A 26,756-nucleotide genomic window follows, 5' to 3' on the forward strand; every position below is an offset into this window, starting at 1 on the left:
GGTGCACTCATTCTTGGGCTGCATGTAGCCCATGGGTCGGAGGGTGGACACTCCTGAAAGGGAAAAGAGGTCAGTGCCCCTGACTAAGTAGTCGGGGGTTGCACGCTTTAAAAATTCCTGAGGTACACTGGTTGAAAATTGCTGATGTACAGACAAAATATTTTATTTTATTTACTTATTTTTATTTATTGATTTTAGAGAGAAAGGGGAAAGAGAAATATCAATTTATTGTTCCACTTATTTATGCATTCATTGGTTGATTCTTTTTTTAAGATTTTATTTACTTTTTAAAAAATAAATATACAAGGATTTTTATTTTACTTATTTATGTATTTATTATTTCTTTTTTTAACAGATTTTATTTATTTATCTTTAGAGAGGAAGGGAAGGAGAGAAATATCAATGTATGGTTGCCTCTCGTGAATCCCATGCTGGGAACTGGCCTGCAACCCAGGCATGTGCCCTGACTGGGAATTGAACCGCGATTGTGTGGTTCGCAGGCCCCTGCTCAATCCACTGACCTACGCCAGCCAGGGCTTTTACTTATTTTGAGAGAGAGGGGGAGGGAGTGAGAGGGAGAGAAACATCAATGTGTGGTTGCCTCTCACGCACCCCCCACTGGGGACCTGGCTGCAACCCGGGCATGTGCCCTGACTGGGTATGGAACTGGTGACCCTGTAGTTCACAAGCTGGCAGGCACTCAATCCACTGAGCCACACCAGCCAGGGGTGTTTTCCATGTAGATATAATCACTCTCCTTTCTTTTTTTTGTTTTTTGCTTTAGCCAAGACTTGCTAAGCAGCATCCCGGACAGAGAGCATTCCTTGTCTTGTTCCTGATCTTGAACAGAATATGAATACTTGTTTCATCATTCTTAATCGCATATGGCTTTCATCAACTGAGAAAGTTCCTCTTTTTTCCTGTGAGTTTTTATTATAAATAGTCATAGAACTCCATCACATGCTTTTTCTGCATATTTTGAGGTAGCTATGTGAATTTTCTCCTTTTGTTCACTGATGTAATGAATTACACAAATAGATGCTTCTAATATTAAGCTGTTCTTACATTCTGGGAATGGGCCCTACTTGATCTTGATTTTTTTTTAAGTTTTTAACTGTGGTAAGACACATGTAACAGAACATTTACCATCTTTAACATTTTAACACTATTCAGCACTGTTAACTACACTCGCATTGTTGCACAGCCGGACTTTTCATCTTGGAAAACCAAAACTCTATACCCTGCTCCTTAAACAACAACTTTTCATTTCCCCCCATCCCCAGCGAACCGCCATTCAGCTTTATCTCTCGGAATTTGACCACTCCAGGCACTGCATATAAACGGAATCATGTAGTATGTCTCTCTCTGTGAGAGTCATTCACTTAGATATTGATGCATTTTTTATATGCACTAGTGGATTCAATTGGCCTGATATTTCCTTAGAATTTTCGTATCTATATTTACTAGTAAAATATTGCATATATATATATTTAAAGCAGGGAAGACAGATATGTCTCTGTCTGGGTATTTCAAATGCACACACATAGAACTGCAACGAAGGGGAAACACTGGAGAGGAAGAGGAAGAGGAAGAGGAAGAGAGCGGGGTGGCGGAAGGGAGAGTGAGAGAAAAAGAAACATCAATTTGCTGTTCCACTTATCTATGCATTCATTGGCTGAATCTTGTATGTGCCCTGACAAGGGATCAAACCAGCAACCTCCGCATATCAGGAGGATGCTCTAACCAACTGAGCTACCTGGCCATGGCCTACTTTTGGTGCCTTATGGTATATTTATCTGGTTCAGGAATCAAGATTAAAGAAGGCTTCTAAAATATATTGGCTGGCTTACCTCTTTTCCTATTTTCTGGAACAATCTGTACAAGATACAGACTACTTGTTGCTTCAAAATACAGTACTGGCTGTAAAACTTCCTGTGTTGGTTAAAAACAATAACAATAAACAAAGCATGTTTCCCTTTCATCTCTGAGGTCCTGCCCGTCTCAGGGGACTTCTTGTGGGAAATGAACCAGTGTAAATATCTGAAGCACTCAGCACCTGGGTCACAGGAGACCCCCCCCCCATAACCCTTCCCAGTTACGATGATGAGATGTAGTCAATGCACAGGCCCCAGGACACCCTCTTACGGGGTGACCTAAACCTCTGATAGCTATTGTCCACAGCTAGCTTCCTGGGGCTGAGACAAACGCTGTTTCAGCCCCAAAGTACCTCGCTTCTATCATTCACGTATTCCCTTATATTTAATGGGCGCCCACTTTGTGCCAGACACTGGGGAGTCAACGGTGACGACACGCCCACCACCAACCGCACATGCCGCTCTCTCAGTATCTTGGGGAGTTTAGGGTCCCCACAGGGATATGGAAACCCTCCTTTCCCTCTTACGCTCGGTTGTTTTTTTTTTTTTTAATTTTTGAAAGAAAAAAACAAATTCAGTATTTAAAATTCACGACTACCGTGCTTTAGATATGTAAAAAAAAAAGCCAGAGGGAACACACAAAAATAGCTTTGGGGGGAGGGCGTTACAATGAGCCTCATGCCCCGGCCTAGTCCCCATTCTCTTCCCGCAGGTCTGAAATGCTGCTAAACTATTTCTACAGCTTTAAATGGAGGGGCACCAGGCCACGTGGGAGGGCCGCAGTCCTAATCAATTCAAGGAGGACATTCCTAGGGACGCCCCTAAGCCGCCGGGCCCGCAAACCCTGGCCCCACCTCCCTGGCCGGCCCCGCCCCTGACCCATCCCGCACGCTCAGCCGAAACGCAGAGAACCAATCACCGTCCGTTTCCACAATCACTCCCTTTTTGGCGTCTGCCATCAGCCTAAATGGCGCCACCTCGGAAGTTACCGAAGCGCCAGAAGTTGCCGAAGCAGGTCCGGAAGCTACCGAGCGAGTCCGGAAGTTGCCGAAACAGAGCAGCGGGTAAGGAGGATGGCGGATGTCATCGCAAGCCTCCGGGAGGACGGGATCCAAAAGCGTGTGATACAGGAGGGTCGAGGAGAGCCCCCTGACTTTAAGGATGGAACCAAGGTGAGTGTCTTAGCCCGGCCCCTTAACCCCTCTGCGGCTCTAGGCGCTGGCGAGGCGGGAGGAGGCCTTAGGCGAGAGGTTGCGCATGCCTAGAGAGCAGCGGCCCGTGACCCTACCGCTCACATGCGGAGCTCGACGCTGATTGGTCTGGATTTAAGTAGGGGGATGAATTTGGATGCGTCTGCCCCGCCCCCGGGCTTGGCCCTGTGACTGTATTGGCCCAGGAGGTCATCATGAGGCATACATAGGTTGGGGGGTGTTTGCCCTCCGTGCTTGCATAGAGCCATCGCTGGAGAAGACCCTGAACTGGAAACTTGGGATCTGGGAAGGGCCCCCATGGCCTGGGGGTTGGTGGCCTTGACGGAGGTCCTGGCAAGGGAGATTCTGGATGGAACAGACACCAGGAGAGAACGCTGAAAAGAGAGTGAAGTTCTTTGAACAATGGCACAGAAAGAACAGGGGCAGGTGATGTTAAATGACCAGTCAGTAACCAGCACTGATTGAGTGCTCACTATAGGAGCATCGTGCTAAATGGTTTCCAAGTTTATTCCCTTTCATTTCCACAATGTGAAGTGAATAGGATTGTTGACGCTGTTTCACTGATGTGGGAACTGAATCCAAAGAAGCACCCGGGCAGCCGGTGAAGGGTGTGGGCTCCTCTACCCATGGCCAGTCGAGGGTTGGGTCTTCAGACCCCTTCCGTCTGCACTCACACCCCCAGAGGACCTCACCCAGTCTCATCCCGTAGCATGCGCTGTGCCTGGACTAGCCCACGTGTACATCTCTGCCTTTACCTGTCCCTTAAACCTGATATCTAACTCCCTACTCACCATCTCCACCTGGATGTCTGGTGGGCGGCTCAGACCTAACCTGCTCTGCCCATACCTTCCCCATTTCGGTTAAGAGCACCTCCAGCTTCCTTGCTGCTCAGGCCAAAACCCACACAGCCTCCATGGTTCCTCCTGTTCTCTTGCGCCCCACAGCGAATCCTCGAAATACACCCAGGGTCTGACTGCTTCCTACCACTTCTCCCATTACCACTCTGGTCCAGGCTGCCATGGTTTCCGCTGGGTTATTGCAGTAACTTCCTAGCTTGCCTTCCTACTTCTGCCCTCACCCTTCTACAACCTGCCACCCTTCCTCCTCGGCTTGGATCCACTGAGTTGCTTCCATCTCAGAGGAAAAAACAAGGCCCTCACCTGCACAGCCTACTGGCCCGGGGGCAGGGGTCCACCCTGCTGACCCTGTGACCCCCTTCCCTGCAGTCACTCACCTTCTGTCACAGGGGCCCCACGGCTTCCTGAACTCACCACACACTGTCCCTCTGTGAGGCTTTTGTGCTGCCGTTCTTCTGGCTTAGAAAGGTCACACCGCCTTGCATCTGCCTGGCTTGCTTTTTGCCCTCCTCCCTTTAGATCTCTGCTTAAGGGCGTATTCCCCACCTCACGTGAACTCCTCTGCCCCACCTGCTGCTGTGTGTTTTCTGACGCAGAGCGCTTGTCTCCACCTTACAGAGCACATTGTTGTTTGAGGCCCATCTCTCTCTCTCTCTTAAAGACTTTACTTATTTATTTTTAGAGAGAGGGGAAGGGAGGAAGTGAGAGGGAGAGAAACATCAATCAGTTGCCCCTCGAGCACCCCCCACTGGGGACAGGATCTGCAACCCAGGCACGTGCCCTGACTGGGAATCGAGCCAGTAACCTTTCCGTTCACAGGCTGGTGCTCAATCCACTGAGCCTCACCAGCCAGGAGGCCCATCTCTTTCTTCTAGATGGCCCACATGAGCTCCAGGGGGGCAGGGACTTTGTTTCGTTCACTGCCATGGCTAGCACAGAGCTCGGGTGCATAGTAGGGGCCCAGTGAATATTTGTTGGAAGAATGATTGCAGCCGGCTGCTGGGCTCCCCTCCTAGGCCATCTGCCCACTAGCCATGTGACTTGGGCCTCTTACTGCTTCCCTCTCCTTGACTTAGTTTCCTCACTTGGATGGTGGGGTCAGGGTCAGGTGGTAACCCCTGGGCAAGCTCTGTCCCTTCTGCTGTCTGCAGGCTGGAGCTGGCCTTGTGCTCAGGGGCCGGGTGAGGGTTTGTGTCCTTGCCTGATCCCACATGTGGCCTGCAGGCCACATTCCACTACCGGACTCTGCGCAGTGACGAGGAGGGCGTCGTGCTGGATGACAGCCGTGCGCATGGCAAACCCATGGAGCTCATCATCGGCAAGAAGTTCAAGCTGCCTGTGTGGGAGGCTATCGTGAGCACCATGCGTGAGGGGGAGATTGCCCAGTTCCACTGCGACGTCAAGGTACCTGGTGTCCCGCACCTGCCTGCAGGGCCGTGGCGTCTGTGCTGTCTATCCAGCCATTCCTAGTCCCCGTCAGGGCCTTCACCCTGGCTAGGTCACCACCGACTCTCAACAGGGCATCCCGGCCTCTTTTCTGCCTTCTCTTCTCCGTTAGCCAGACTATAGCCTGGTTCTCAAATGCAAGTGACCCACTCAACTCCTTGCTTCAGTACTGTGTAGCTCCTGGTCAGCACCAGGCTAGAGCCTGAGCTATAGCTGCTCACATGGCCTTGTAGGGTCTGGACCTTCCCACTCACCTCCCTGCCTTTCCTCTCCATCCTCTTTTTGGCTGAGATCCTCCCTCATACCTCACAGTGAATTCCTGGGTCAGCACCCCCAGGAAGCCCTCCCTGACTACTACTGAGTGGTTGGGTTGAACCCCTCCTCTGGGTCCTCCAACCCATCTTTTCTGGCATGGCCTGAAGGATCTGGTCCTCTGCCTGAGTCTCAGCTACTTAAGGGCAGGGGTTGGGTTTGTTGACCTCCAGCTTCAAAATGCCCAGAGTGGGCCAGCCCAGAGCCCAGACTCGAGAGTGTCTGCTGGCTGGATGCAGACAGCAGGGTCGGTGAGATGAGCTGGTTAGACCGAGGTGTGGTAGTCTCGTTCCCCCACCCCAGCAGCTGTTTCTAGTGAAAAGTGAAAGGCGAAAGGCTGGGTCCCCCAGGCCTGAGGGTCTCCCCTGCTGTGGGTTGTGAAGCTGCTGAGCTCAGCAATGAGACAGGCCCTGAGTGGGCAGGGCCAGGGCAGGAGAGCTGGCAAAGGCTTTGGGAACAGAGTGTGGTGAGTCCTGCCTGTAGCTGCGTGCCTGTAAGGACAGAGGAGGTGGGTTGACAGTGGGAGAGTATGGTTGTGGGGGGGTGCTGTGGGGACACGAACTTGGCTTGGTTTGGTGGCCAGAGTCCCGAGGGGAAAGCCCTCCTGAGTTTCAGCAGAGCGAGACTGGACCAACTGTGGTCCCTCTCTGGGCCTCAGCGTTCTTTCTCAGGTGGTGATTGGGCAGGAGCTGGGCCTCTTGGACCACAGTGACAGAGCCCCTGGTGCCCACTCACTGTCCTGCAGCACGTGGTCCTGTATCCACTCGTGGCCAAGAGTTTACGCAACATCGCAGCCGGCAAGGACCCCCTGGAGGGCCAGCGGCACTGCTGCGGCATCGCCCAGATGCATGAGCACACTTCCCTGGGCCACGCCGACCTGGACGCCCTGCAGCAGAACCCCCAGCCTCTCATCTTTGACATTGAGATGCTCAAGGTGAGGGACCGCCAAGGCTCAGGCGCCCAGACAAACCGCCACAGCCCAGCCTCAGAGCGGGAACCAGCCCTGCCCACCTGCCCAGGGCTCGTGGGCTCCATGGATAGACTGTTGGGGGGTTAGGGCAGGGCAGGCACAAGAACACCGGTGCGGGACCCCTGGCTGTCCCCATGGGGCTCCCTCCTGGGGCCCCTCCTGTTCCTTCAGGTCTCTGTGAGGGCGGGGGTCTTCACTGTCTTGTTCACTGTTCTGTTTCCAGAACCTGGCGCAGTGCCAGGCACATAGAAGGGGCTACACAAATGTTTGGTGACTGGTCAGTGAAGGAACAGGCGGTTGTAGTTTCGGCGTCCACTGTCTGGGCCCTGGGGTTCCAGCAACTTGGCCTGTGCCCTGGCAGGTGGAGAACCCTGGCACTTACCAGCAGGACCCGTGGGCAATGACAGATGAGGAGAAGGCAAAGGCAGTGCCCGTCATCCACCAGGAGGGCAACCGGCTGTACCGAGAAGGCCACGTGAAGGAGGCTGCCGCCAAGTACTACGATGCCATCGCCTGCCTGAAGAACCTGCAGATGAAGGTGCCGCCCCCAGGCCTTGGCCAGTGGGTAAGGGCCTTCGGGGAAGCCTGGGGCCTGGGCCTCAGCATCAGCTCTCCTCTTCCTGCCCCCTCATCCCCAGGAACAGCCTGGGTCCCCAGACTGGATCCAGCTGGACCAGCAGATCACACCACTGCTGCTCAACTACTGTCAGTGCAAGCTGGTGGCCCGAGAGTATTACGAGGTCCTGGACCACTGCTCCTCCATCCTCAACAAGTATGATGGTGAGCTCGGGCACCAGGCTGGGAGGGCGGGCGGGGTCCGGTGAGTGGCCTGCGGGGCACTGGGGTGCAGGACTCAGCCTTGGACATCACCCCTATTCCGAGCTCCCACAGCTTGGCCAAACATTCCCCACCAGGCAGGGCTGTGGGCCTCGTGGTGCCGGAGGTATGACTGGCGTCGTGAGATTGAGAGGGCTCTGCCCCAGGACGGGCCCAGGCAGCCAGTGGGTGCCCCCTCAGGCCCTTATATGCCCGCTGCCACCCACTGCAGACAACGTCAAGGCCTACTTCAAGCGGGGCAAGGCGCATGCAGCTGTGTGGAATGCCCAGGAGGCCCAGGCTGACTTTGCCAAGGTGCTGGAGCTGGACCCCAGCCTGGCGCACACCGTGAGCCGGGAGCTTCGGGCCCTGGAGACACGGATCCGGCAGAAGGACGAGGAGGACAAGGCCCGCTTCCGGGGCATCTTCTCCCACTGACAGGCCCAGCCCACCCTGCCCAGCTCACTGCTGCTGCCGCCAGCCCACCTGCTCCCACTGCATCGTGCTTCTCTGTACATAAAGGCCTTATTTATCTCTCTGTGGGCCTGTGGAGTTAATCTACTGGGGGAGCCAGCGCCATCACCTTGCATTTCCTGGTACTTGGATGGTCCCAGCCCCAGCACCCCATTCACCTGCTCTGAGGCCTCTCTGGGCCTCAGTGTCCCCGGCACAGAAATGAGGATGACCTCTGCCACAAAACACTTCTGGCTGGCCAGGGCTGCAGTGCCAGGGGCCTTCAGTCTTAAGGGAGCAGCAAAGTTTGTGCTTCAGTGACATGCTCTCCCTCCACCCTCTGACCCAGCAGTCCCCTGGTCTCAGCTCCTGGAGGCAGAGGTTTCCAGCACAAGCCAAGTCTGGGCTGACTCCAGAAAAAAGCCTTGCTTGGGGAGCAGGGAGGACAGAACCCTCCACGAGACCCAGGCGCCCCTCCTGGCCCTGCTCCCGATGTGTGTATGGTCCTGGGCTCATCCTGGCCCCCTTCTGCCCATCAATGTCCCCATGGAACTAGAAACTGTGGACTTGGCTGCCCCACGAGATCAGGCTAGTGGGCAGTTGGGTGGGAGGCCATGGTGTTTATTTCCATGGTTTATACACTGGAAACGCCTCTGGGTCCTTGTCGATCCCTGCCCCCTCCTCACTGCCCCCCGCCCCGGGCTGGGCCCCCCCCCCCCCACTGAAAGGGAAGTAACGCTGAGGGGCAAAGATGCAGGGTGTGGAGCTGGGGTGCCAGGGCCAGGGGTCTGGGCCCCCAGCCTCCCACACGTGGCCACTCAGGCCCCTGAACATGTGAATAAATAACCCAAGTCCAGCCACAGTGTGGGCCTCATTCTCCACAGTCCAACTTGAGGCTGATGCTTCGGGCCTTGCCCCGGGCCAGCATGGTGGGCGGTGTCCCTGGGCCCTCCCGATCTGCCTGGCTGGGTCCCCTAGAACGAAGCAGCTGGCTCTGTTTGCGGAGGAAGTCCACAGGGGCGGCCCCACCATAGCTGCTCTTGGCCAGGGTGGCTCTTGAGGGTCCCGTGGGGGCATGAGGGTGGGAGCCAGCTTCCAGCTGGCCCAGATGGGCCACGTAGCCATCTGACAGGAACTGTGGACAGAGGTGGACAGGGATGAGGGGATGGTGGTCTGAGGTTCCCTCACTGCCCCCACCCCCCGCCCTGCCCCGTCCTCCCCAGGCTCCCGGGTGGGGCTGCCTTGGCTTTACTCCCGGCCCTGCACCTCTCTGGGCCTGTCTCCTCACCTACGACATGGCCTCAGGGTGGGGGCGTTAATAATAGCAGCTCACAAGCACTTTCTGTGCCTGTGCATGTTCCTGTGCAGTAATCACATGATCACATGACCTTCACAATAGCTGTCAAGGTCAATGCCATTTTATTATTTCCATTTAATAGACAGTCAGCTGGAGCTTAAAAGGGTCCAGGCCCATGCCCAGGGCTGTGCCACAACCAGCCTGAGTGACCAGTGCTGGTCTGTTCCGCAGCCCCAAGCTGCTTGTGACCCCTGTCCTAGGAGGAGGAGCCCGGGTCCCCTGGGCAGGCCAGCCATCTCACAGCCAGCCCCCTTTCTTCTTGTTTTTTGATTTTATTTTTAGAGAGGAGAAAGGGAGAGAAACATCAACATGTAGTTGCCTCTCATGTGTCCCCTACTGGGACCTGGCCCGCAACCCAGGCATGTGCCCCGACTGGGAATTGAGCTGGCGACCCTTTGGTTCTCAGGCCAGTGCTCAGTCCACTGAGCCGCACCAGCCAGGGCCGGCTCTTCTTAACACAGGTGGAACTTGTGACCTCAGACCCAGGCTCCCAGTCCTCACCCCAGCTTGGCCCTCACCTGGCACTGCGCTTGCAGCTTCCGTACGGCGCGGCCCACGATGTAGGTCTGGCTGGGGGGCAGGCCCACTGCTGCATATACGGCCACGTCTTTGGGGGACCCATAGCCAGCCACAATGTTCAGTTCCACCTATGGTGGGAGAGGCCAGTGAGCCACCCTTGGTACGGCATGAGGCTGGGGGTGGCGTCTGGTGGGCTTCCCAGGTCAGATAGGGAGCCAAGCTAGTTGGGCAGAGGAGGGGCAGAGTGTCGCACAACACCAGGCACAGATGGGAGGCAGGACCGACTGGATCTCCCTAGTTGGCCCTAAGGAGGAGGGGCCCCTTGGAGCACGATAGGACAGGAGCATAGGGACCTCCCCTATCAGTTAAGCTCCTAGAGATGGGCCAAGGACAGAGGTGGGCCAAGGACAGAGGTGGGACCCTTCCCAGTCGACATACCTCCTGCACCAGGCTCTGCAGAAACATTGCTTTCTGGCGCAGCGGGTCATGGGTAAGACCATCGCAGAAGGAGACGACCCCGTGGGGGAAGTTGTGCTGTGACAGCCAGGCCACTACACGGTGCTTCTGCATGTCAGGCCGGCCAGTCACGTACACAATCAGATAGCCTGCATCCTGCCAGTGCCTGTGGGATGGGGCAGCAGTCAGCTCCAGGTGCCAGGGGTGGGGGCTGGTCTCCAGGGTGAGCCTGGCAGTGGCCGCTCCTACCTGACCACATCCACAGCGCCGGCGCGCACCTTGGGGTCGCTGCCCATGATGGAGACGCTGGCAGTGAAGGAGCCATCTATGCTGAAGACCACGGCCTCGGTGCCGCGGGCTACCACCGTCAGGCAGCACTCAGCATAGGTGTGGTCGCCCCTGCAGCCCACAGTGGTGTGAGTGGCTTGGGGGCGGGCAGTGGTGAAGCCCAGCTGCTCCCCAGAGAACCGGCCCACCCCGTGCTCACCGAACCATCATGCGCACTGGGTAGACGCCGATGCCCAGCACACGCTCAGTAGGCAGCGGAAAGGTGAGGCGGCCAGAGCTGTTGGTGACCTCGGTGCCAAAGTGGATCCACTTGCCGGACAGTGGCTGTGTCATGATGTAGATGTCCACCTGGTAAGCAGAGGGGGCGAGAGTGTCCGAGGAGTGGAGACCCCTGCCACCCCCTGACTTTGAATGGGGGGCAGAGGCGGGCCTGTCATCTGGGGTGGATGGGGCTGAGCGCTCAACCTGGCAGGTCCCGGAGTTGCCCAGGGGACAGGAAGCAGGACCAGGAACTCCCGCTTGGGGGTGCAATTGACCAACGGGGGCGGGTTTACCCGGGGCTAAGTTCCACTGGGTCCTAACCTTCTCTCCAGTGAGCGTGACCACGTCCAAGGGCCCATACATGAAGCGCCCATTCAGCACCTGGGGGCGGCCCTCGCACACCACAGTGTCGTTCGCCCGGTGGTTGGAAGTGACATTCTGGCAGGAAGAGATGGCAAGAGCGCACAGCCAGATAACAGGAAGTTTTGGGGAAGCGGAAAGGCGACCCGTTGTTCCCAGGGGCGGGGCCGAGGTATGATTAGGTGGGGCCCAGACCAACGAGGGAGGTAGGGGGCAGGACTTGGGAAGACCCTGGAGGCGGGGATCTGGGGAGAGGGGCGGGGCTCCAAGGGGCAGTGCACCTACTCGGATCTTGACTTGCGTGCGTTTGCGCTGCCACTTCTCCCTGGGGAAGGCCGGGCTGTAGATGGACGGCTCCTCGCACTCGGCCAGCTGTGGCTGCTCTTTCTCGATCACCTAGCAGGAAGGGGCTAGGTCACGTGAGCAGGGTCCTAGGGCCGCCCCTCCCCCAGCCCACAGCTCCCTGTCCTTGTCCAGTTCCCATGGTTCCCATGCCCTATCCTGTATCCCGGCCCACCTGGCGCAGGATGAAGGCTACCACGTCCGCCGACTCCCAGTAGCTGGCGTGGAAGAGGTGAGGCAGCGTGACAGTGGGGAAGGCGGTGAGCGCCTCGGGGCAGTAGAGCGAGTAGTCTATCCGCTTCGTCCCCCACCATCTCTCCAGGACTGCACAACCATGGTGGGCAGTGAGTCAGGGTGGCCTCCCACCCCAGGCCCACCGAGCTGGCCCCTGGGTGCTTTTCCCTCCCTCCTTTCCCCCCAAGCCTGCTTTTCTGAGTCTGGGCTGGGTGCTGGAGGAGGGTGTTTCCAGACCAGATGCTGGGAGTAGTGGTGTATCCGCTGGGCTCGCGAAATGGCACAAGGGTGCCCTCCCCTGGCTGGGTGTCGGGCTGACTTACTCTTAACCACCTCACTGGTGCTGCTGGGGGCAGCTGGCTGGGCCTGTGGCTCCGTGCCTAACTCACTGCCCTTCCAGAAGGCACCGCTGGTGGAGGTGGGTGTTGAGGGCACCATCTCCAGCTCCTCCAGGAAGAGGCCCGAGTGTGTCTGCAGGGTGTCAGCTGGAGAGGAGGGGCACCCTCAGCTGCAGGCTGGGCTGGCTGCCCTCCTGCCAGTCTTCCAGCTCTGGCTCTGGGGTTCCAACACAGCTCAGCCCCCACACCTCCACCATCTTCCCCGCCGGCCCTCCCTGATCAGTCCGTAGCCGAGGCAAAACCGCTCCACATCTGGTGGAAGTGACGAGTCGGGGCATTCTCTCCTCTTAACTCACCCAACAGACAGCTGCATCCTTGCTGGGGTGCCTGTCACCACCACCCCACCCCAGGCCCATGTGTCCCGTATACGTGCACAGGCCACACTGGAGCACAGGAGCATGTGGGTATGGGTCACTGGGCACCACCGCACAGACTCCGCAGCCCGCCTCCCCNCCAGTCTTCCAGCTCTGGCTCTGGGGTTCCAAGACAGCTCAGCCCCCACACCTCCACCATCTTCCCCGCCGGCCCTCCCTGATCAGTCCGTAGCCGAGGCAAAACCGCTCCACATCTGGTGGAAGTGACGAGTCAGGGCATTCTCTCCTCTTAACTCACCCAACAGACAGCTGCATCCTTGCTGGGGTGCCTGTCACCACCACCCCACCCCAGGCCCATGTGTCCCGTATACGTGCACAGGCCACACTGGAGCACAGGAGCATGTGGGTATGGGTCACCGGGCACCACCGCACAGACTCCGCAGCCCGCCTCCCCACTGGTGGCTGCTCTCATACAGCCATACCAGTGTCACTGTCTCCCCTAGTCCTCACCACTGACCCTGGGCAGAAAATGCCAGAGGGTATTGGGAACTCAGACCTCCCAGGGGGCTGGGGTGGGGCTCCCTGGTCCTGGCAATGGTGACATGAGCAGCTACCAGTGGTGTGGGAACTACCTATGTCTCCCTGGATGAGGGGGCCCTTCCCCATGCCCCCTGTTAGGCCCTCCTCCCTCCCCCATTTATCTTGTTTGGTGAGCATACCCAGCAGCAGGGATGAGCCATCTCCCAGGGGGAACTTCTGGTAGCGGGGTACAGCCAGTGGGGCAATGGCCTGAAACCTGGGGGCCAGCAGGGGCTCGAGGCGGCAGGCACAGGGGTCGGCCGCGTGGAAGAGGTTGTAGATCTGCTCGCAGGCTGGGCGCATTTGGGCTACTGGTACCCAGAAGATAAAGTGGGGAGACACAGGGTGTGGGAAGCAGCACCCAGGCATGCTGTGTGACCCCGAGCCAGCACTTCCCAAACTTCACTCCCTGGGAGGTCACCAGGGTCCTACTGAGTGATACAGGTCTCTTAGCTACAAAGAGAGCAGAGTCTGCGATCTGCTGAGGTGGTTCAGGATGAATGCTTTCCACGCTCGTCGGACCCCTTCCCACACAGAGCATCTGTGGGCACCAGTTCCTCCTGGTGCACCTCGGGAAACCTGGCATTGGCCCGTCCCTTCGTTCTGGACCACGGGTTCCCCGTCTCTAGCCAGGCCATTTAATTGGTATGGAGGATGGGTATCGCAATAATGCTGGCATCTCAGGTGAGATGAATCTGGAGGAGCTGACTTAGGGGCATGGCTCCCACCCCATCCCGAGGGCTCACCCTCCAAGGCAGGCATCACGGTTTTGCGCAGAGCCAGCACCAGGCCCAGCGGGGAGCCGAAGAGAAAGAAGCCGGAGACCTTGAAGTCCAGGCGGGCGGCGCTAACGGGGCCATCAGGAGCCTCCGAGGTGGCAGTGGGTGGGCAGGAGGCTGTGCTTGCCCGCCTGGGCTCCCCGGAAGAGGGGGCAGTTGTGGCGGCCACCTGCAGGCTGTGGGGTGGGGGGGGCTCACTGCTGCTGCTTCAACAGCCCAGCACAAGCCCAGAGTGGGGATGATGGGGCAGGAATATTACCTGTTCTGTGCACCCTCAGGTTCAGGATTGGCCACATCACCGGGGGTCCGCTGGGTGGGCAGGGCTGAGGGTTCTGGGCTGGCCCGGCCCAGCCCTTCCACCCCATCTGCCAGGGGGTCCCTCGCTGGGCCGATCTCTGGGGAGAGCAGCTCATTGTTCTAGAAGGAAGATAGGACAGAAAACCCTTAGGACTGAAGACAATGTAATTTCTACTTATTTGGAAGTGAGGAGTGAGGCTTGGATGTCGGGCAGAGAGTCAAAGAAAGTGACTGGGGCAGAGCCCCAGAGGGGACAGAATGGGGCAGCAGGGGACCTGTCTGCAGAGCGTCCCGTTCCAGGGGAAGAGCCCTGGAGGAGAGACACCCCCCCATCCGCCAGGAGGCAGCGTCCAACCCCACTCACCATGCTCCCTCGGCGGCTGCTGCCCCGGCTCCCCGCGCCTGCGCTGGCACTGTGACAGAGAGCGTCAAAGCCCAGGATCCCACCGACACCGTCTCCAATCAGCACCACCTTGGGGACAGGGCAGTGCCTCAGGGGGACTGGCATGTGGATGGAGGGCCCTACAGCAAGCTCCCAGGAGCGCCCCAGCTCCTGACCTGCCCGCAGAAGCCAGCACCCTCAGACGAGCGCAGGAAGGCGGCATAGGCCTGGTTGGTTCGGGCGATGACCGTGGCCACAGCGTTCTGGTATCGGGAGGACGAGGTGGCCAACAGCGGCAGGGCAGCCAGGGGGACGTGGTCCTGGGAGCGGGACAGGCTGTCGCCGTCGTGGCTGTAGGGGCTCAGGCTGGAGGAAGAGGAGGCGTGGTGGGTGGGTGGGTGGGAGGGTGGGGGCCTGCAGCCCCATCACGGCCCCTCCAAGTCCCCTTGGCTTGCTGGCAAGTCCTAGTACCACGGGGCCTTTGTGGGCAGCGCCCGCACCCTGGAGGCCTTTGTGATAAAGCCACTGACTGGAAACTGAGGTCTAGCTGTGTGGCTGGCCGGCCGAGGTGTCTGCCTGGCTTCCCAGACTCCTCCCTCTTCCCCCATGGGGTCTTCCCGGTCCCTGGAGCCCCCAGGTGGGTGTCTGCACCTTGGGGGGCCTGTATACCCCCACCCCTTCTACCCCAGACTAGTACTTGGAGACAAGGGCATAGGCAGCTGCACAGACGGGCGGGCAGGGCACCAGGCGCAGTGCCACGTGGCCCAGGGCCTCAGGGAAGTGGATGCGGGTGACGGCTTCAAAGGCCAGGCTCAGCGTCTGCACATCTGCCTGCTTGGAGTTGGCATCTCCGGGGCCGGAGTCCAGGATGTTGCCACTATGCAGGATGAGGAAGAGGGCGTGGACTGCGCACGCCTCGGCCCCCAGCTCCCCAGCTCCTTCTGGGCCCTATGGGGCACAGTGGAGTACCGGGGGAGTCAGAGCAGTGGTCTGGCAGGTGGGTGGGCGGGACTGTGACATAGGGTGGCGGGTCATACTTACCTCTGAGTCCCTGGGTGCTGGGGCCCCATCCCTCATATCTTTGGAGGCCTCAGCTCCAGGGTCTGTAGGGCAGAGAGTGAAGGGGACTATGGGGGGGTCCCTTCATCTGACACTCCAGATACTCTGCCTGGGTGGCACCCCCAAGCCCCACCTGCCTCTAACCTCTCCCTGCTCCCCTCTCCCAGGTCAGCTCGCACCTCTGGGCCGGTCCTTTGCTGCCAGGGCAGCCCCTCCCCACGATGCCTGTTTGCCTGGAAAGTCCTTTCTGATTCTGCCCTGCCGGTAATGGTGGCCACTGTCCATGTGTGCCCATTTAGAGGGAAATGAATGAAAGTCTAATACCATCCAAGCTTCAGCACCCCAGTCACAGTAACCACATTTCGAGTGCTTAACAGCCACATGCGCCTGCCCGGTGGCTTGAACATTTCTGCCACTGCAGAAAGTCCTGTTGGACCGAGCTGGTCCATCCTTCGGCGTCCAGCTTCGACATCAGCTCCCACGGGAAGCCTGCCTGGACTCCCAGTGAGTTCCTCTATTCTCTGCGGCACGTCTGCGCCTTGAATACACTCCAGCTGTGCCCCCACCTGCCCATTCTCCACTCACTCTTCACTTGTGTACTGAATGAGCATCTCTGGACTGACAGTCCCCTTTTCACTCAGGGCTGACTTGCTCTCCGAGTCCCCGCCGCCCCCGGGTGCTGGAGCCCTGATTCTAGATCTTTACCTGGTGCCCCCTCAGCCTCCACGGGGGAAGCGAAGGCATCGATAAAGTCATTGGAGTTCCACTTGGTCATCTCCTTGGGGAAGACCTCCTCACTGTCCCAGAAGCCTTCTGAAGGGACAAGGGGCTGTGTCAGGAGGCGGGAGAAGTCGCTCAAGGACACACCCACTTCCGCCCAGCCGAAGGGCTGACCGTGGGCGTCAAAGAACTCCTCTTCAGAGCTGTTCTCGGAGTCTCGGGCAATGTTCTGCATGCGCCACTCGGACAAGCTCTGAGGAGACACGCCCCCTGCAGGGCCCCATGGGGTCAGCCTGGGAACCCAGACAGATGGCGGGTCACTCCCACCCGTCCCCAAGCCTCCACCTCACCTCCGTGCTGGGAGGAGTAGGAGGAGCGGGAGGATGAGGACCATTGTTTGCCGAAGCTGGCATCAGGCGAGGCATCAGGGCCCAGGGGGGCCTCGGGCCCGTCGGGGGTGCCAGCATGGCTGGCCCCAGCCCGGGCCTCAGCGCACGGCTTTCCGGGGGGCTGGGCCTCGGGCCCCTCACTGTCTGTGCTGCACTTGGCCATGCGCTGGGCCAGCATACGGGCGGTCTCTTCCTCCAGTGCCCGGATGTCAGCCATGCTCAGATCCGTCCACTCGTCCTGCCAGCACCAGGCCTGGCGGTGGGCTCGCAGCATCACCCGGCGAAGGCCTGCAGGTGCCCAGGCATCAAGGACAACGCCTTCCCCACCCCAAACGTCCCTGCCACAAGGTCCACGTGCCCAGCCCTCCAAGTTGGGCAGTGGCCCCCTGGGCACACCCCACTCACAACATAGAGCAGGGCAAGTGCCGTCCAGGGTCTGGGAGTGGAACCTGGGGCATCTGTCTTCCTGCTGCACCACCCTCCCTCCCCACTGCCTCTTCTAGCCCTCGGGACCCCCCAGCTCAGCCGCAGGCACCCCACCCCACCCCACCCCGCAGGAAGCGCGGGCCACTGCTCGCTCTGGCTCTTCCATCTGGCTTCCCACTGATGTCTCCAGAGGAGTTAACAATTAAGGCGTTAACAGTTAATGAAATTGTTGGTGGTTAATGAAGGTGTTAATAGTTAATGGAAGTGTTGGCACACAATGAAGGGTGCAGCGAAAGATGATACCCATTCTGGGATATTTTTATCCTAAGGGAGGAAGAAAGTTCTGAATCTCAGTCTCTAGGAAATACAGTGATAACAGTTGAATTGTAATGATAAACTTCTGGAAGGAAATATATCAGAATCTTATAGTTATTACATGGGTAATTTTTATTTTCTTATTTTTGCCTTTGGTATTTTTCCAAATGTTAAGACAAGGAGCTGAATTTGCCCTTGTCTAAGCTAAATTTGCTCATCTGTAAAATGGGAATAATAACAGTCCTTACCTTGAGGGGTGTTTGTGTGTTAAAGGAGATCTTGCATGAAAAGTGGTTAGTTAGCAAAGGGTCTGGGGGAGGGGAGGCGGGAGGGGTGGGGGGAGGTAAAGAGGGCACGGGGTTGGGGGATAAATGGTGATGGGTGGAGGCTTGACTGGGGTGGTGAACACACAATACACCGTACACATGATGTGTTATAGAACTGTACGCCTGAAACCTGTATCGTTTTATTAACCAGTGTCACCCCAATAAATTCAATAAAAAAAACAGTCTGCATGTTGTGGCCCACATTAGCTTTTAACATCTGGCCCGAACTCCCCTCGGTTACAGGAGGACAATCTAAGGTGCAGCGGTGGGAAGCGGCTCGCTGGGGCTCCGTGGGAGTGCATGGAAGTGGAACCCAGGCCCTGGAGGCCTGCACCTGGGGGTTCTTCTCGCCGCAGCCGGCCCACCCTCGGGCCTGGGAGGTGGGGCAGGGCTGCACCCCAGCAGCTGTGGGCTGGGTTTAGGGTGACCTGACCCAGGCTCCTGGATACCACGGCCAGAGGATGGGTCTCGGAGCTGGGGTCTGGAGGGGCCCTGAGAGCATGACACCAGTCACAGCCTTGCCTGCACTTCTGAGCACGCTGCCAGTTAGGGCTGGTGGCCCCCCGAAGGTCACTATGTCTAGCTGGATGCACAGAACAGAATTTAGACCTCAAGATCATGCCCCCAGCTTTTTACCCTCCTGACTCTCACCTGCACCTCAAGGCTGGTCTCCCCTGACCCCCCACTGCCGGGCTGTGCTCTGCCCCCGACCTTAGTGCTCAGCACATCAAATGGAAATGGTGCTTTTACGCTTCCACGTGCCCTGCAGCCTGAGAGCATCCTGGCTCAAACACGGGGGCGGGCGCATGCCCGGTAATCGGGATGCAACTGGGCGCTCACCGACATCGTGGATGAACTGCTCGATCTTGGCCTGCATTCCCCAGTATCGAAACTCGACCTTGCACAGCTTGTAGGCGCACATGAGGGGCCCCGTCTGAGCCGCCTTGCGCGCCCAGTCATCAGCCAGCGGTCCTCGGCCAGTCTTAACCGACCGGTACAGCCGGGGGTCCTCTTCTGCTTTGTACTCGCCTGGGGCCACTGCATCCCGCACGATGTCGATGGTATCTGGTGGGTTCCAGGGGCACTGAACACTGCCAGCCCCCCCAGCCCCTGCCACCCCTCCCCTTCCTCAGGATTGGGAAGCTGTCTGAGGACTGGAAGCCTGGGCCCAGAGAGAGCCTGGGGCTTGTCAGAGCCTGCCTGTCAAGGGAGTCAGGTGGCCAGAGAGGGTCTTCAGGGCCCCCCCACTGGCTCCGGGCCTCACCCAGGATGCGCTGTCTCCTCTCGGCCCCACTCAGGTTAAAGACGTTTGGCTGCTCTCCCCCATCGGGCAGGTAATAGGTCTCTATTTCAATGGAGAATTTCTCCACAAAGGGGCAGGTGTACCTGGTCAGAGGGCAGGGGCGAGGGTGACGACTGTGCTCACCCGGGCTGTTCTCGTGGTCCCGAGCCCAGCCTACCCACTCACCGGGTTCGGGTGTAGGGGTAAGCATTCCAGGACTCCTCCTCCACCTGCAGGGCAGCCTTGGGCTTCGGGTGTAGGGGTAAGCATTCCAGGACTCCTCCTCCACCTGCAGGGCAGCCTTGGGCAGCAGTGCCCGGAACCAGCCTGGGATGTGGGAGCCCACGTGGTACACCTTGTGTGTGTACTGCCCACTGCCACCGGGCCCGTCCGCGTAAGGCCGGTTGGCCAGGATCTCCACGCCACTGCCCTCACCACTCGACTCCTCCCGGCTCTTTTTCTGTAGTCCAGGGCAGAGTAGAACGCGGAGCTCAGCCCCAGCTCCCGGAATCCCCAGCCTTGCCTGGCCACCGGCACAGGTCTGGGCCCCCGTCTAGCCTTTCCAACCCCGTGAAACCCTGCCCTGGCTACCCCCACCCCCAGATGCTCCTAGGATCAGGGTCACGGCCGCTGTCCAGTCTCCCACTGCAATCCCCAGCTCTAATTCAGTCACTCAAACATCTATGGAGCACTTTAGCCCTGGCCTTGTTTAGGAGTATAGTAATTAGAATATGCTGATAAGCAGAACAAAGACCCCTGCCCTTGTGGAACTTACGTTCTAATGGAGGAAGACGGACAAAGAAACAAGTCAATTATGTGGTATGTTAGAAGGGTAAGTGCTCAGGAAAAAGCATAGCATAGGGTTAGGGGAGTGGGCTGGGGTTTGCAGTTTCCACAGACGGTCAGAGAAGGCCTCAAGGAGATACCATGAACCTGGCTTCCAGGAGGGAAGGGAGGGTGCCGAGTGAGTGTGGGGCTGGGGGAAGTATTCAAGGCCGGGGGGAGCTGCTGCACAGGATCCAGGGATGGCAAGGGGGCTGGGGTGGGTGGGCTGGAAGAACCGAGGTCGTGAAAAAGGCCCCCACTTCTCTGAGGACCTGACCCTGGTCCCCTTACTCCATGGGACCCCACAGCCAGCTCCTGCCACACCCGTCAAAGTTTGGAACACCCAGATCCCACCCTCTTATAGCTCCGGAGCCCAGACTTGGCCCACTCGGCCCCCAGGCCGATCCTGGACCTCTTGCCCCCGAAGATGCCAACCCTAAAACTCTGGGGAACACATTTGGAGTAGGCCTCCCTGAGAGCCGCCCTGGCCCACTCTTCTGACAGCCCACGCCCAGACCCCCTCCCTTTATCCTCCGGGGTCTCTGGTACCTCTCTATTTCAGTCTTGGTGCCCCATCCTCACCCCATCTCCCTGACCTGGGCTCTCTGGGGTCCCCCTCCCAACCTTCTTTACCACCTGGGACCCCTCCTTACTCCCTCTCTCACTCTGGCCTCCTCAGGTGCTCCCTTCCCTCCTGACCAGATTACAGATTCGAAGGAGGATTACAGGAGATCACACGTGGGCTGGGCACTTGGGGAGGGGGGAGGAGGCACCACCAGGCCCTTCTGCCTTTATTCCCTACGGCCCTTACATTACCCCCAGCATCTGAATGGGGGTTCGTGGGGGAGACACCCCTCTTTCCTCCTCTGGCCTCCAAGCCCTTTCAAGTACCTGAGCAGGGCTGGTTGGGGCTGAGCCCCAGCCCCTTGTCCTGGGTGCGGCCTGCGTGCTCCTGCATGCAGTATGATGAAGTATCAGAAGTATGGCCCCCTTGGTCTCCCGCTTCCCATCGCCCTCACCTGGATCATGTAGAGCTGGGCCACCTGGTACTCGTCCAAGCTCATGGGCAGCAGAATGTGGTACTCCTTGATGAGCATCCTGAAAGCGCTCTGCCGGCTGCGCGGCCTCCGCTCCGCCTGGCGCAGGGCACGGCGCAGCAGTCAGTGCGGGGTGGCGGCGCGCAGTCCCGAGCCCTGCGCGCAGGCCGAGAGGCTCGGGCCGCAGGACCCCAAGCTTCCGCAGGACCCCATGCTTCCGCACGCCCCGGGGGAGGCAGAGGCGAGCCGAGCACTGCAGCCAGTGCTGCCAGGGGCCGGGAGCCGCAGCGAGGCTGATCAGTGACCTCTTTTCGGCGCAGCCCCCGCCCCCCACCCGCCCGCCCGTCGCCGTGACAACCGTGCGCTGACGCGGGCCCCCCAGAGCGGCGGCTTGGGGCTAGCCAGCTTGCCTCCCCTGCTGCCTCCTAAGCCCCCCTTGAAACAGCATCCCTGAGAGACCCGCCCCCTGGAGCCCCCATGCCCTCCTTGTGGGCCTGTCTCCCAAAGCTGGCTCCTCTGGGTTGTCTGTCCTGCATCCCTTTTCTGGAGTCAGTGGGGTCCCGTGTCCCTCACTTCCTTTGTCCATTTAAAACCCTGTCCCTCGGGGTGTCTCTCCACAGAGCAGCCCCGTGCGGTTCCCCTCTTACCATCTGTTAGTGTTCCCCACAGCCGAACCTGCCTTCCAGGACCAGACAGTTAACCCCGTGGGCCCCCAGACCTGCCTTCCCCACCCTGGCCGGCAGCCCAATCCTCGACTTTCCCCTCCCCAGCACCCTTCCTGGACCCCATCTTCCTTCCCAGGGGTTGATTCCTCTTTGGGCTGAGGCCAGAGTGGCTCCACTTCGTATCCCACGGGTCCAGTCCTGAGAGACCCGCCCCGCCAAACTGCGCCGCGGTTCCGTTGCAGGCACCTATCCTACCCCACCACCTCGCACCCAGCGAGAAGGCGAGGGGCCCCATTGTCCCCACTTCCCCCTGCTCCCCAGCGTCCCCGTCCCCCGCCGTGCTCTTGGCCCGTCCCAGCTCACCGCTAGTTGAGGGCGGGCGCCCCTCACCGGGCACAGGCGGCGGCGTACGGGCTATGGGTCTGAGCCCCGAGTGCCCCCAGCCCCGGTCCCGGGTTCCAGCAGTGGCCGGACCCTCGGGAGTTGTAGCGCCAGACCATGGCCCCGACCTTTCTGCCTGGCGCCCCAGCCGTTCCTCCTCGCCGCCCGCCGCGTCACTGCGGCCGCCCCGCCCCCTTCCTGGGCCTGGCGGGCCCTCCCCACCCCTGCGGGGTCCTGGCAGCCCGCCCCTGCCTTCCCTTCTCTAGGCTGTGGAGGGGGGGGGGGGGCGGCGGGGGAAGAAGAGGTAGTTCTCTAAATGCTGGTGCTTCTTACTCCCTCTGTGCTCTTTGGAATCCCCACAGCACTCTTGGTTTCTATTTCTACCCTCGCCCAGTCCTCCCAGGTACTGGGGCAGTATGGCAGGGACCCCTCCCCACTCTCCCCAGCCCTTCCAACCTGACACCTAGGGTAGAGGAAATGCATCTCCCACCAAAGTCTGGCCAGAAGCCGGTCTCTGACTTGCCTCTGCCTAGGAGGTGGGGTCCCAGCACCCCAAGACCCCACACCCAAGCCGAGGCCTGCATTCACTCCTAAGACTAGCCCCTCAGTGTGGCCCCACCTCCACCTTCCGGGTCCACAGGTCTAGCCAGCCAGCCACTAGACCCTGGGCAAAGGCTGAGACGCTGGCGGGCTGAGCCCTTGGGACCACACCCAGTCCATTAAAGGCGCTGGGGCCAAGGATGGCAGCACCCATGAAGTTCAGTCCTTTCTCCTCAGCTCTGCTTCAAAGGCGCTGGAGGAGGGAAGCAGCAGTGCCTCCTCTTCTCCCGAGTCAGAGATGGGGTATATTCAGAGCCTCTGAGGGCTGATTCATTCAGGCTGTTAGGGCATTAAGACACGAGGGCGTGGCTTAAGTGAACTGGCATTTCCACCTTGCCAGGCATCTAGGCCCAGGCTGGTGACATTGCCCTCCAGCTGTGGAGGAGGCCAAGGCCCTGCACTGCCCCCTGGTGGCCCCACGTGAATGAGGGCGGAGCTGTCAGCTACTGGAGCAGGGAAAGCTGAGGGCAGACAGGGGCAGGGTCCCTCCCAAGGTCAATGGACTGGGCGGAGACAGGAGGGCGTCAGACTCAGTGGCCTCTCTGCCACCCACTGCGCTACTCTGGAGTCTTCTTTCCCTCTCTCTTCCCAGCCCACCCAGGCTTAGCAGAAGCACCGGACTCAGAAAGGCTAAAAGCTGCGAGAACAACTCCAAATTATCCTTTATTTATACAAAAAGGGCACGTTTAGCAAAAGACACACTGAGAAAAGAGAGGCTATTGCCCAGAAGACAAGGCAGGGAGGTGGCAGGCCTTCAGAGGCCCTGCGGGGAGAAGGGGTCTGGGACAGAGTGGGGAGAAGTCCTGGGTAAGTGCTGAGCGGTGGGGGCACAGGAAGAAGACAGCTCCAGCTGGATCAACACTGATGGCAGGTCACGGGTGGAACGCACAGGGACCTCGCTGCTAACTATTCCAGGGGTCCCAAGTTAGTGTCGCCGACTGGAGTGAGATCCACCCCCTGGTTCCTGGAGGGCACCCACCAAGGGACACAGGACAGGAAGCGCAACTCGGGGTGAAGGCCAGGGAGAAGCAGATGCCCTGCAGTGGCCGGGAAAGGTCCAGAGTCGGAGGTGGAGGTGCTTCCTGTTACGTGCGGGCGTTCCGCTCTGTCTCTGCCAGGCACTCTCTGACTAGGGCCCGGGCATGGATGATGCCTGGGGTGGGGGTGAGGATGGGGAAGTAACATACAGGGTCTCAGCGACCCTCCAGTCCCACCCTCACCCTCACCCTCCAGAAAAGACCCCTGGCCTCCCCTCTCCCTTTCCTTTCAGTACAAGGGACCATACTCTAATGAAGGGCTAGATGAGATTACAGGTTTGGCTAGTCCCCAAATTTGCCCTGTTGAAATACAAATTCCCCAATCCTTCCCTGGAAACGGAGTAAATTTCGATTCAATTCAATTCTATACACATGTGAATTCAATACACATATGGACAGTAATCCTGACCCTTGGCCTGAGCTTGGTTCAGGGACCTCCTGAAGTCCTTGCTTCCTGGGTCGGGGTTAAGGCGGGTGGGCCTGGCCTCACTCACCTCTCTTCAGGCGCTCCATGGCGCTCTTGCTGCCAGCATAGGTGGGCCGAATCTCTTTGCCCATCTCCTCTATGACCGACAGCAAGTCCGTGTAGGTACTCTGGGAGCCCTGGGCGCCGGGTGGCTTCATTGCCTAAGTCAAAAGAGAACAGAACAGTGAGCTCAGGCCCTGGGGGCCTCCAGTCCCCAACCGTAGGCAACCTCTCGGCCCCACTCACCTGCACATAGCCCATGGAGGGCGGTCCAAAGTCGTTAAACAGTGGTCTGAAAGGGGCAGCGGCCCCCGGCACCGAGCCCGACGGTGATGGGACACTTCCGGCTGCAACATGCGCGAGTTAAGAGGTCAGCCCGGGACAGGGACATCTCCCAGCGCTCCAAGCCCCTGACCGGACTCGTCCGATTCCTTCCAAAGGGATGCTTCATTTCAGACCGCTCAACTTCAGGAACAAACCCCTCCCCCTGCACCCCACTAAGCCCTTACGTGACCACGCCCACTTCACAGGCCAGCAAACTGAGGCCCAGAGAGCGTGGGCGGCAGGCCGTCTTCTTTCCCAGACCTCGACCGCCCGGGGAGGCAAGCAGGGATGGAGTTGCATCCTCACCTGTAGGGACTGGGGTGCCGGGTCCAGGGGTGCTGGAGCCCGGGGTGCTGCTGGGGGCGGGGGCGATGGGTTTGTAGGACATCCCCAACTCTTGGGTGCGGCGGACGTCGGCCGGCCGCTCCTCCGGGGTTGGCTGCCTAGCCACTCAGCTGCGCTCTGATTGGTGGGCGGGCTGCACGCCCCTGGTAAATAGAGCTTGGGCCGGAAGGGCGGACGGGTACAAACGCTCTCTCACTCCCGATTGGTGCGCACAGGTGTCACTCGGACCTCCTCATTGGCTGAGGGCGGCCCCAACAGGCCGCAACCGCTGTTGATTGGTCTCTGCGTTCCAGACCTCGCACCTGTCTGCTCCGGATTGGGCGGTGCCCGACGCCCTCCGCAATTGGAGAGTTCGCGGCCCCAGACCGCGCGCTCTCAAACCGATTAGTCCCAAGACTCGAGAGGCGGGGCCTCGGAAGCCGGGACCTGGGTTTGGTCTGTCGCGAAACGCGCCGATGGGTCTTCTTCACAGGCACGGGCACCACCCTAACGCCTCATTTGCGTTGCTTAGCACGTAGGCTCCGCGCCACCGGGTCTCGGCCCAGCCGTAGATGCTGTTGCTGCCGCCGCCACAGAACACACCCTTCCTCCGCCCCGGACGCCGGAGGACGCAGAGCTTTGACGTTCCTAGCCCTGCGTCTCACCCCCGTGCGCTTTTACGTCACCTTTCGCCGGTTCAACAACCTGTTCCCGATCTGCGCAGGCGCTCTTCTAAAGCATTCGTTTGTTCCCATGGAAACGGGTCCATCACCGTCGCCACGTTCCCACCTCTTGCGAATTGCCTTGCTCTGGGGTCTAGGCTAGTGTTAGGTCCAAGGGCAACCTCAGAGACCCTTCAACCTGCTTACCTAAGACCCCCCCCCCCCCATGCCTGTGCCATATAATGACAATAGTAGGAACAGCTAGCCGTTGTCAAATACTGCATGCCGGGCCCTGTATCCAAAGAGCACCGACCACTCAGAATGATGGTTGGAATGTCACACTGCCCCACTAGCCATTTCCCCTTGGGCCTCTCTGCCTCAGTTTCTCCGTCTGTAAAATAGAGGCGCTAATAATAACTATCTTGTGGGGTTGTGTGGATTAAATGAATATTCACAAACTGCTTTATTGTTTCATTCTCCTCTTTTCTGTTGTGCGCCAGTGCCTCAGCATCTTTCTATTTCTCCACCCACCCCTCCCCTCACATCTCATTCCTCACTGCCCTCGATCTTACACTCTGGACCAAGTATTAACCCTTCCTCCCAGGCCACGTCTCCCTAAAATCTCCGGCTTTGTGTGCCCTTCATGCCACCAAGTCTGTAGGTTTTTCTCATCCCCAGGACACTCACTCATCCAACAAACACTTTCTGACTCTGTCCTCCATGCCAGGCCTTGTGCTGGACACTGGTATGGAAATGAATGACTATGGCCTCTGCCCTGAAGGGGCTCCTGTCTCAAGGAAGACACAGCCAGGCTAAGTCGCACAGTGCAGTAAGGCAATGTGGAGACTAGGACAGGGTGCATTGGAAACATAGAGGAGGGGGCTGGCCTGGTGACCACACCGAAGTCTTCTCAGAAGAGGTGGTGTTCAGTAGGTAAGCAGACAAACTGTGATATATTCCTACCATGGACTATTATTCAGCAATAAGGAAATCATCTATCCGTGAAGTGACACAGGTAGGCGTGTTGCTAAATGAAAGAAGCCAGATGAGAAAGCCACATACTGATGATTCCAATTATATGACATTCTAGAAAAGGCAAACTTACACAGAAAGTAAAAACGTGCTGGTTGCCAGGGGTGCTGAGGGGTAGAATTGAATAGGTGAGGCATACAGGACTTTTTTTTTTAAGGCAGTGAAACTATTCTGCAGGATACTGTAATGATGAAATCAAGACATTTACATTTCTCAAAGAGTAAACCTTAATGTTTGTACATTTAAAAAAATCATTTAGCCATGGTTGGTGTAGCTCAGAGGATTGAGCATGGGTGTGAGAACTCAAGGGTCTCCAGTTTGATTCCCGGTCAGGGCACATGGCTGGGCTGCAGGCCAGGTCCCAGTTGGAGGGGCATGAGA

The 26,756-nt window shown here is 58.6% G+C and overlaps 3 protein-coding genes across 6 annotated transcripts; 1 reads left to right on the plus strand and 2 right to left on the minus strand.

The window, feature by feature from the left end:
- Positions 1-2,820: 2,820 nt before the first annotated feature.
- AIP (AHR interacting HSP90 co-chaperone) lies at positions 2,821-8,020 on the plus strand. Of its 2 annotated transcripts, none has more exons than XM_037053391.1 (6): positions 2,821-3,046; positions 5,167-5,346; positions 6,446-6,634; positions 7,032-7,208; positions 7,309-7,442; positions 7,719-7,791. In XM_037053391.1, exons 1-6 carry the CDS (start codon positions 2,948-2,950, stop codon positions 7,789-7,791), a joined length of 852 nt encoding a protein of 283 aa, XP_036909286.1. In that variant the 5' UTR covers positions 2,821-2,947. The 2 variants fall into 2 exon arrangements, with proteins under 2 accessions (XP_036909286.1, XP_036909284.1); XM_037053389.1 differs by having other exon boundaries at positions 2,824-3,046; positions 7,309-7,450; positions 7,719-8,020.
- Positions 8,021-8,544: 524 nt separating this feature from the next.
- PITPNM1 (phosphatidylinositol transfer protein membrane associated 1) lies at positions 8,545-22,118 on the minus strand. 2 transcript variants are annotated; one of them, XM_037053386.1, is made up of 25 exons: positions 21,913-22,118; positions 20,867-20,983; positions 19,324-19,482; positions 19,209-19,264; positions 19,005-19,126; positions 18,581-18,805; positions 16,635-16,961; positions 16,459-16,554; positions 16,270-16,377; positions 15,547-15,608; positions 15,203-15,453; positions 14,682-14,871; positions 14,488-14,595; positions 14,086-14,243; positions 13,794-14,002; positions 13,188-13,358; positions 12,080-12,241; positions 11,698-11,846; positions 11,466-11,576; positions 11,142-11,258; positions 10,759-10,907; positions 10,521-10,670; positions 10,254-10,437; positions 9,815-9,943; positions 8,545-9,074 (listed from the first exon to the last, which is right to left on the minus strand). In XM_037053386.1, the coding sequence occupies exons 2-25, from the start codon at positions 20,942-20,944 to the stop codon at positions 8,811-8,813; spliced, it is 3,735 nt and encodes a 1,244-aa protein (XP_036909281.1). In that variant the 5' UTR covers positions 20,945-20,983; positions 21,913-22,118; the 3' UTR covers positions 8,545-8,810. The 2 variants fall into 2 exon arrangements, with proteins under 2 accessions (XP_036909281.1, XP_036909280.1); XM_037053385.1 differs by having other exon boundaries at positions 19,209-19,252; positions 19,312-19,482.
- Positions 22,119-23,192: 1,074 nt separating this feature from the next.
- Positions 23,193-25,334, minus strand: CDK2AP2 (cyclin dependent kinase 2 associated protein 2). Of its 2 annotated transcripts, none has more exons than XM_037053394.1 (4): positions 24,664-25,334; positions 24,280-24,380; positions 24,062-24,194; positions 23,193-23,683 (listed from the first exon to the last, which is right to left on the minus strand). In XM_037053394.1, exons 1-4 carry the CDS (start codon positions 24,743-24,745, stop codon positions 23,616-23,618), a joined length of 384 nt encoding a protein of 127 aa, XP_036909289.1. In that variant the 5' UTR covers positions 24,746-25,334; the 3' UTR covers positions 23,193-23,615. The 2 variants fall into 2 exon arrangements, with proteins under 2 accessions (XP_036909289.1, XP_036909288.1); XM_037053393.1 differs by lacking the exon at positions 24,664-25,334 and adding an exon at positions 24,543-24,649.
- Positions 25,335-26,756: the final 1,422 nt, after the last annotated feature.

The sequence above is a fragment of the Sturnira hondurensis genome, unplaced genomic scaffold, assembly GCF_014824575.4.
Source record: "Sturnira hondurensis isolate 20B ecotype Veracruz unplaced genomic scaffold, ASM1482457v3 Scaffold0007797, whole genome shotgun sequence".
NCBI lineage: Eukaryota > Metazoa > Chordata > Mammalia > Chiroptera > Phyllostomidae > Sturnira > Sturnira hondurensis.

Excerpts from the sequence above, each read along its gene's own strand:
- AIP (XM_037053389.1), top strand. The coding sequence starts at position 2,948 with ATGGCGGATGTCATCGCAAGCCTCCGGGAGGACGGGATCCAAAAGCGT. Across the intron at positions 7,209-7,308 it reads TGAAGAACCTGCAGATGAAG|GAACAGCCTGGGTCCCCAGA; the intron begins GTGCCGCCCCCA and ends CCTCATCCCCAG. Across the intron at positions 7,451-7,718 it reads CATCCTCAACAAGTATGATG|ACAACGTCAAGGCCTACTTC; the intron begins GTGAGCTCGGGC and ends CACCCACTGCAG.
- CDK2AP2 (XM_037053394.1), bottom strand. The coding sequence starts at position 24,745 with ATGTCCTACAAACCCATCGCCCCCGCCCCCAGCAGCACCCCGGGCTCC. Across the intron at positions 24,381-24,663 it reads CGGCACCCCAGTCCCTACAG|CCGGAAGTGTCCCATCACCG; the intron begins GTGAGGATGCAA and ends CGCATGTTGCAG. Across the intron at positions 23,684-24,061 it reads CATGGAGCGCCTGAAGAGAG|GCATCATCCATGCCCGGGCC; the intron begins GTGAGTGAGGCC and ends CCCCCACCCCAG.
- PITPNM1 (XM_037053386.1), bottom strand. The coding sequence starts at position 20,944 with ATGCTCATCAAGGAGTACCACATTCTGCTGCCCATGAGCTTGGACGAG. Across the intron at positions 10,908-11,141 it reads TCACGCTCACTGGAGAGAAG|GTGGACATCTACATCATGAC; the intron begins GTTAGGACCCAG and ends TCTGCTTACCAG. Across the intron at positions 10,438-10,520 it reads GGCGCTGTGGATGTGGTCAG|GCACTGGCAGGATGCAGGCT; the intron begins GTAGGAGCGGCC and ends CCCATCCCACAG.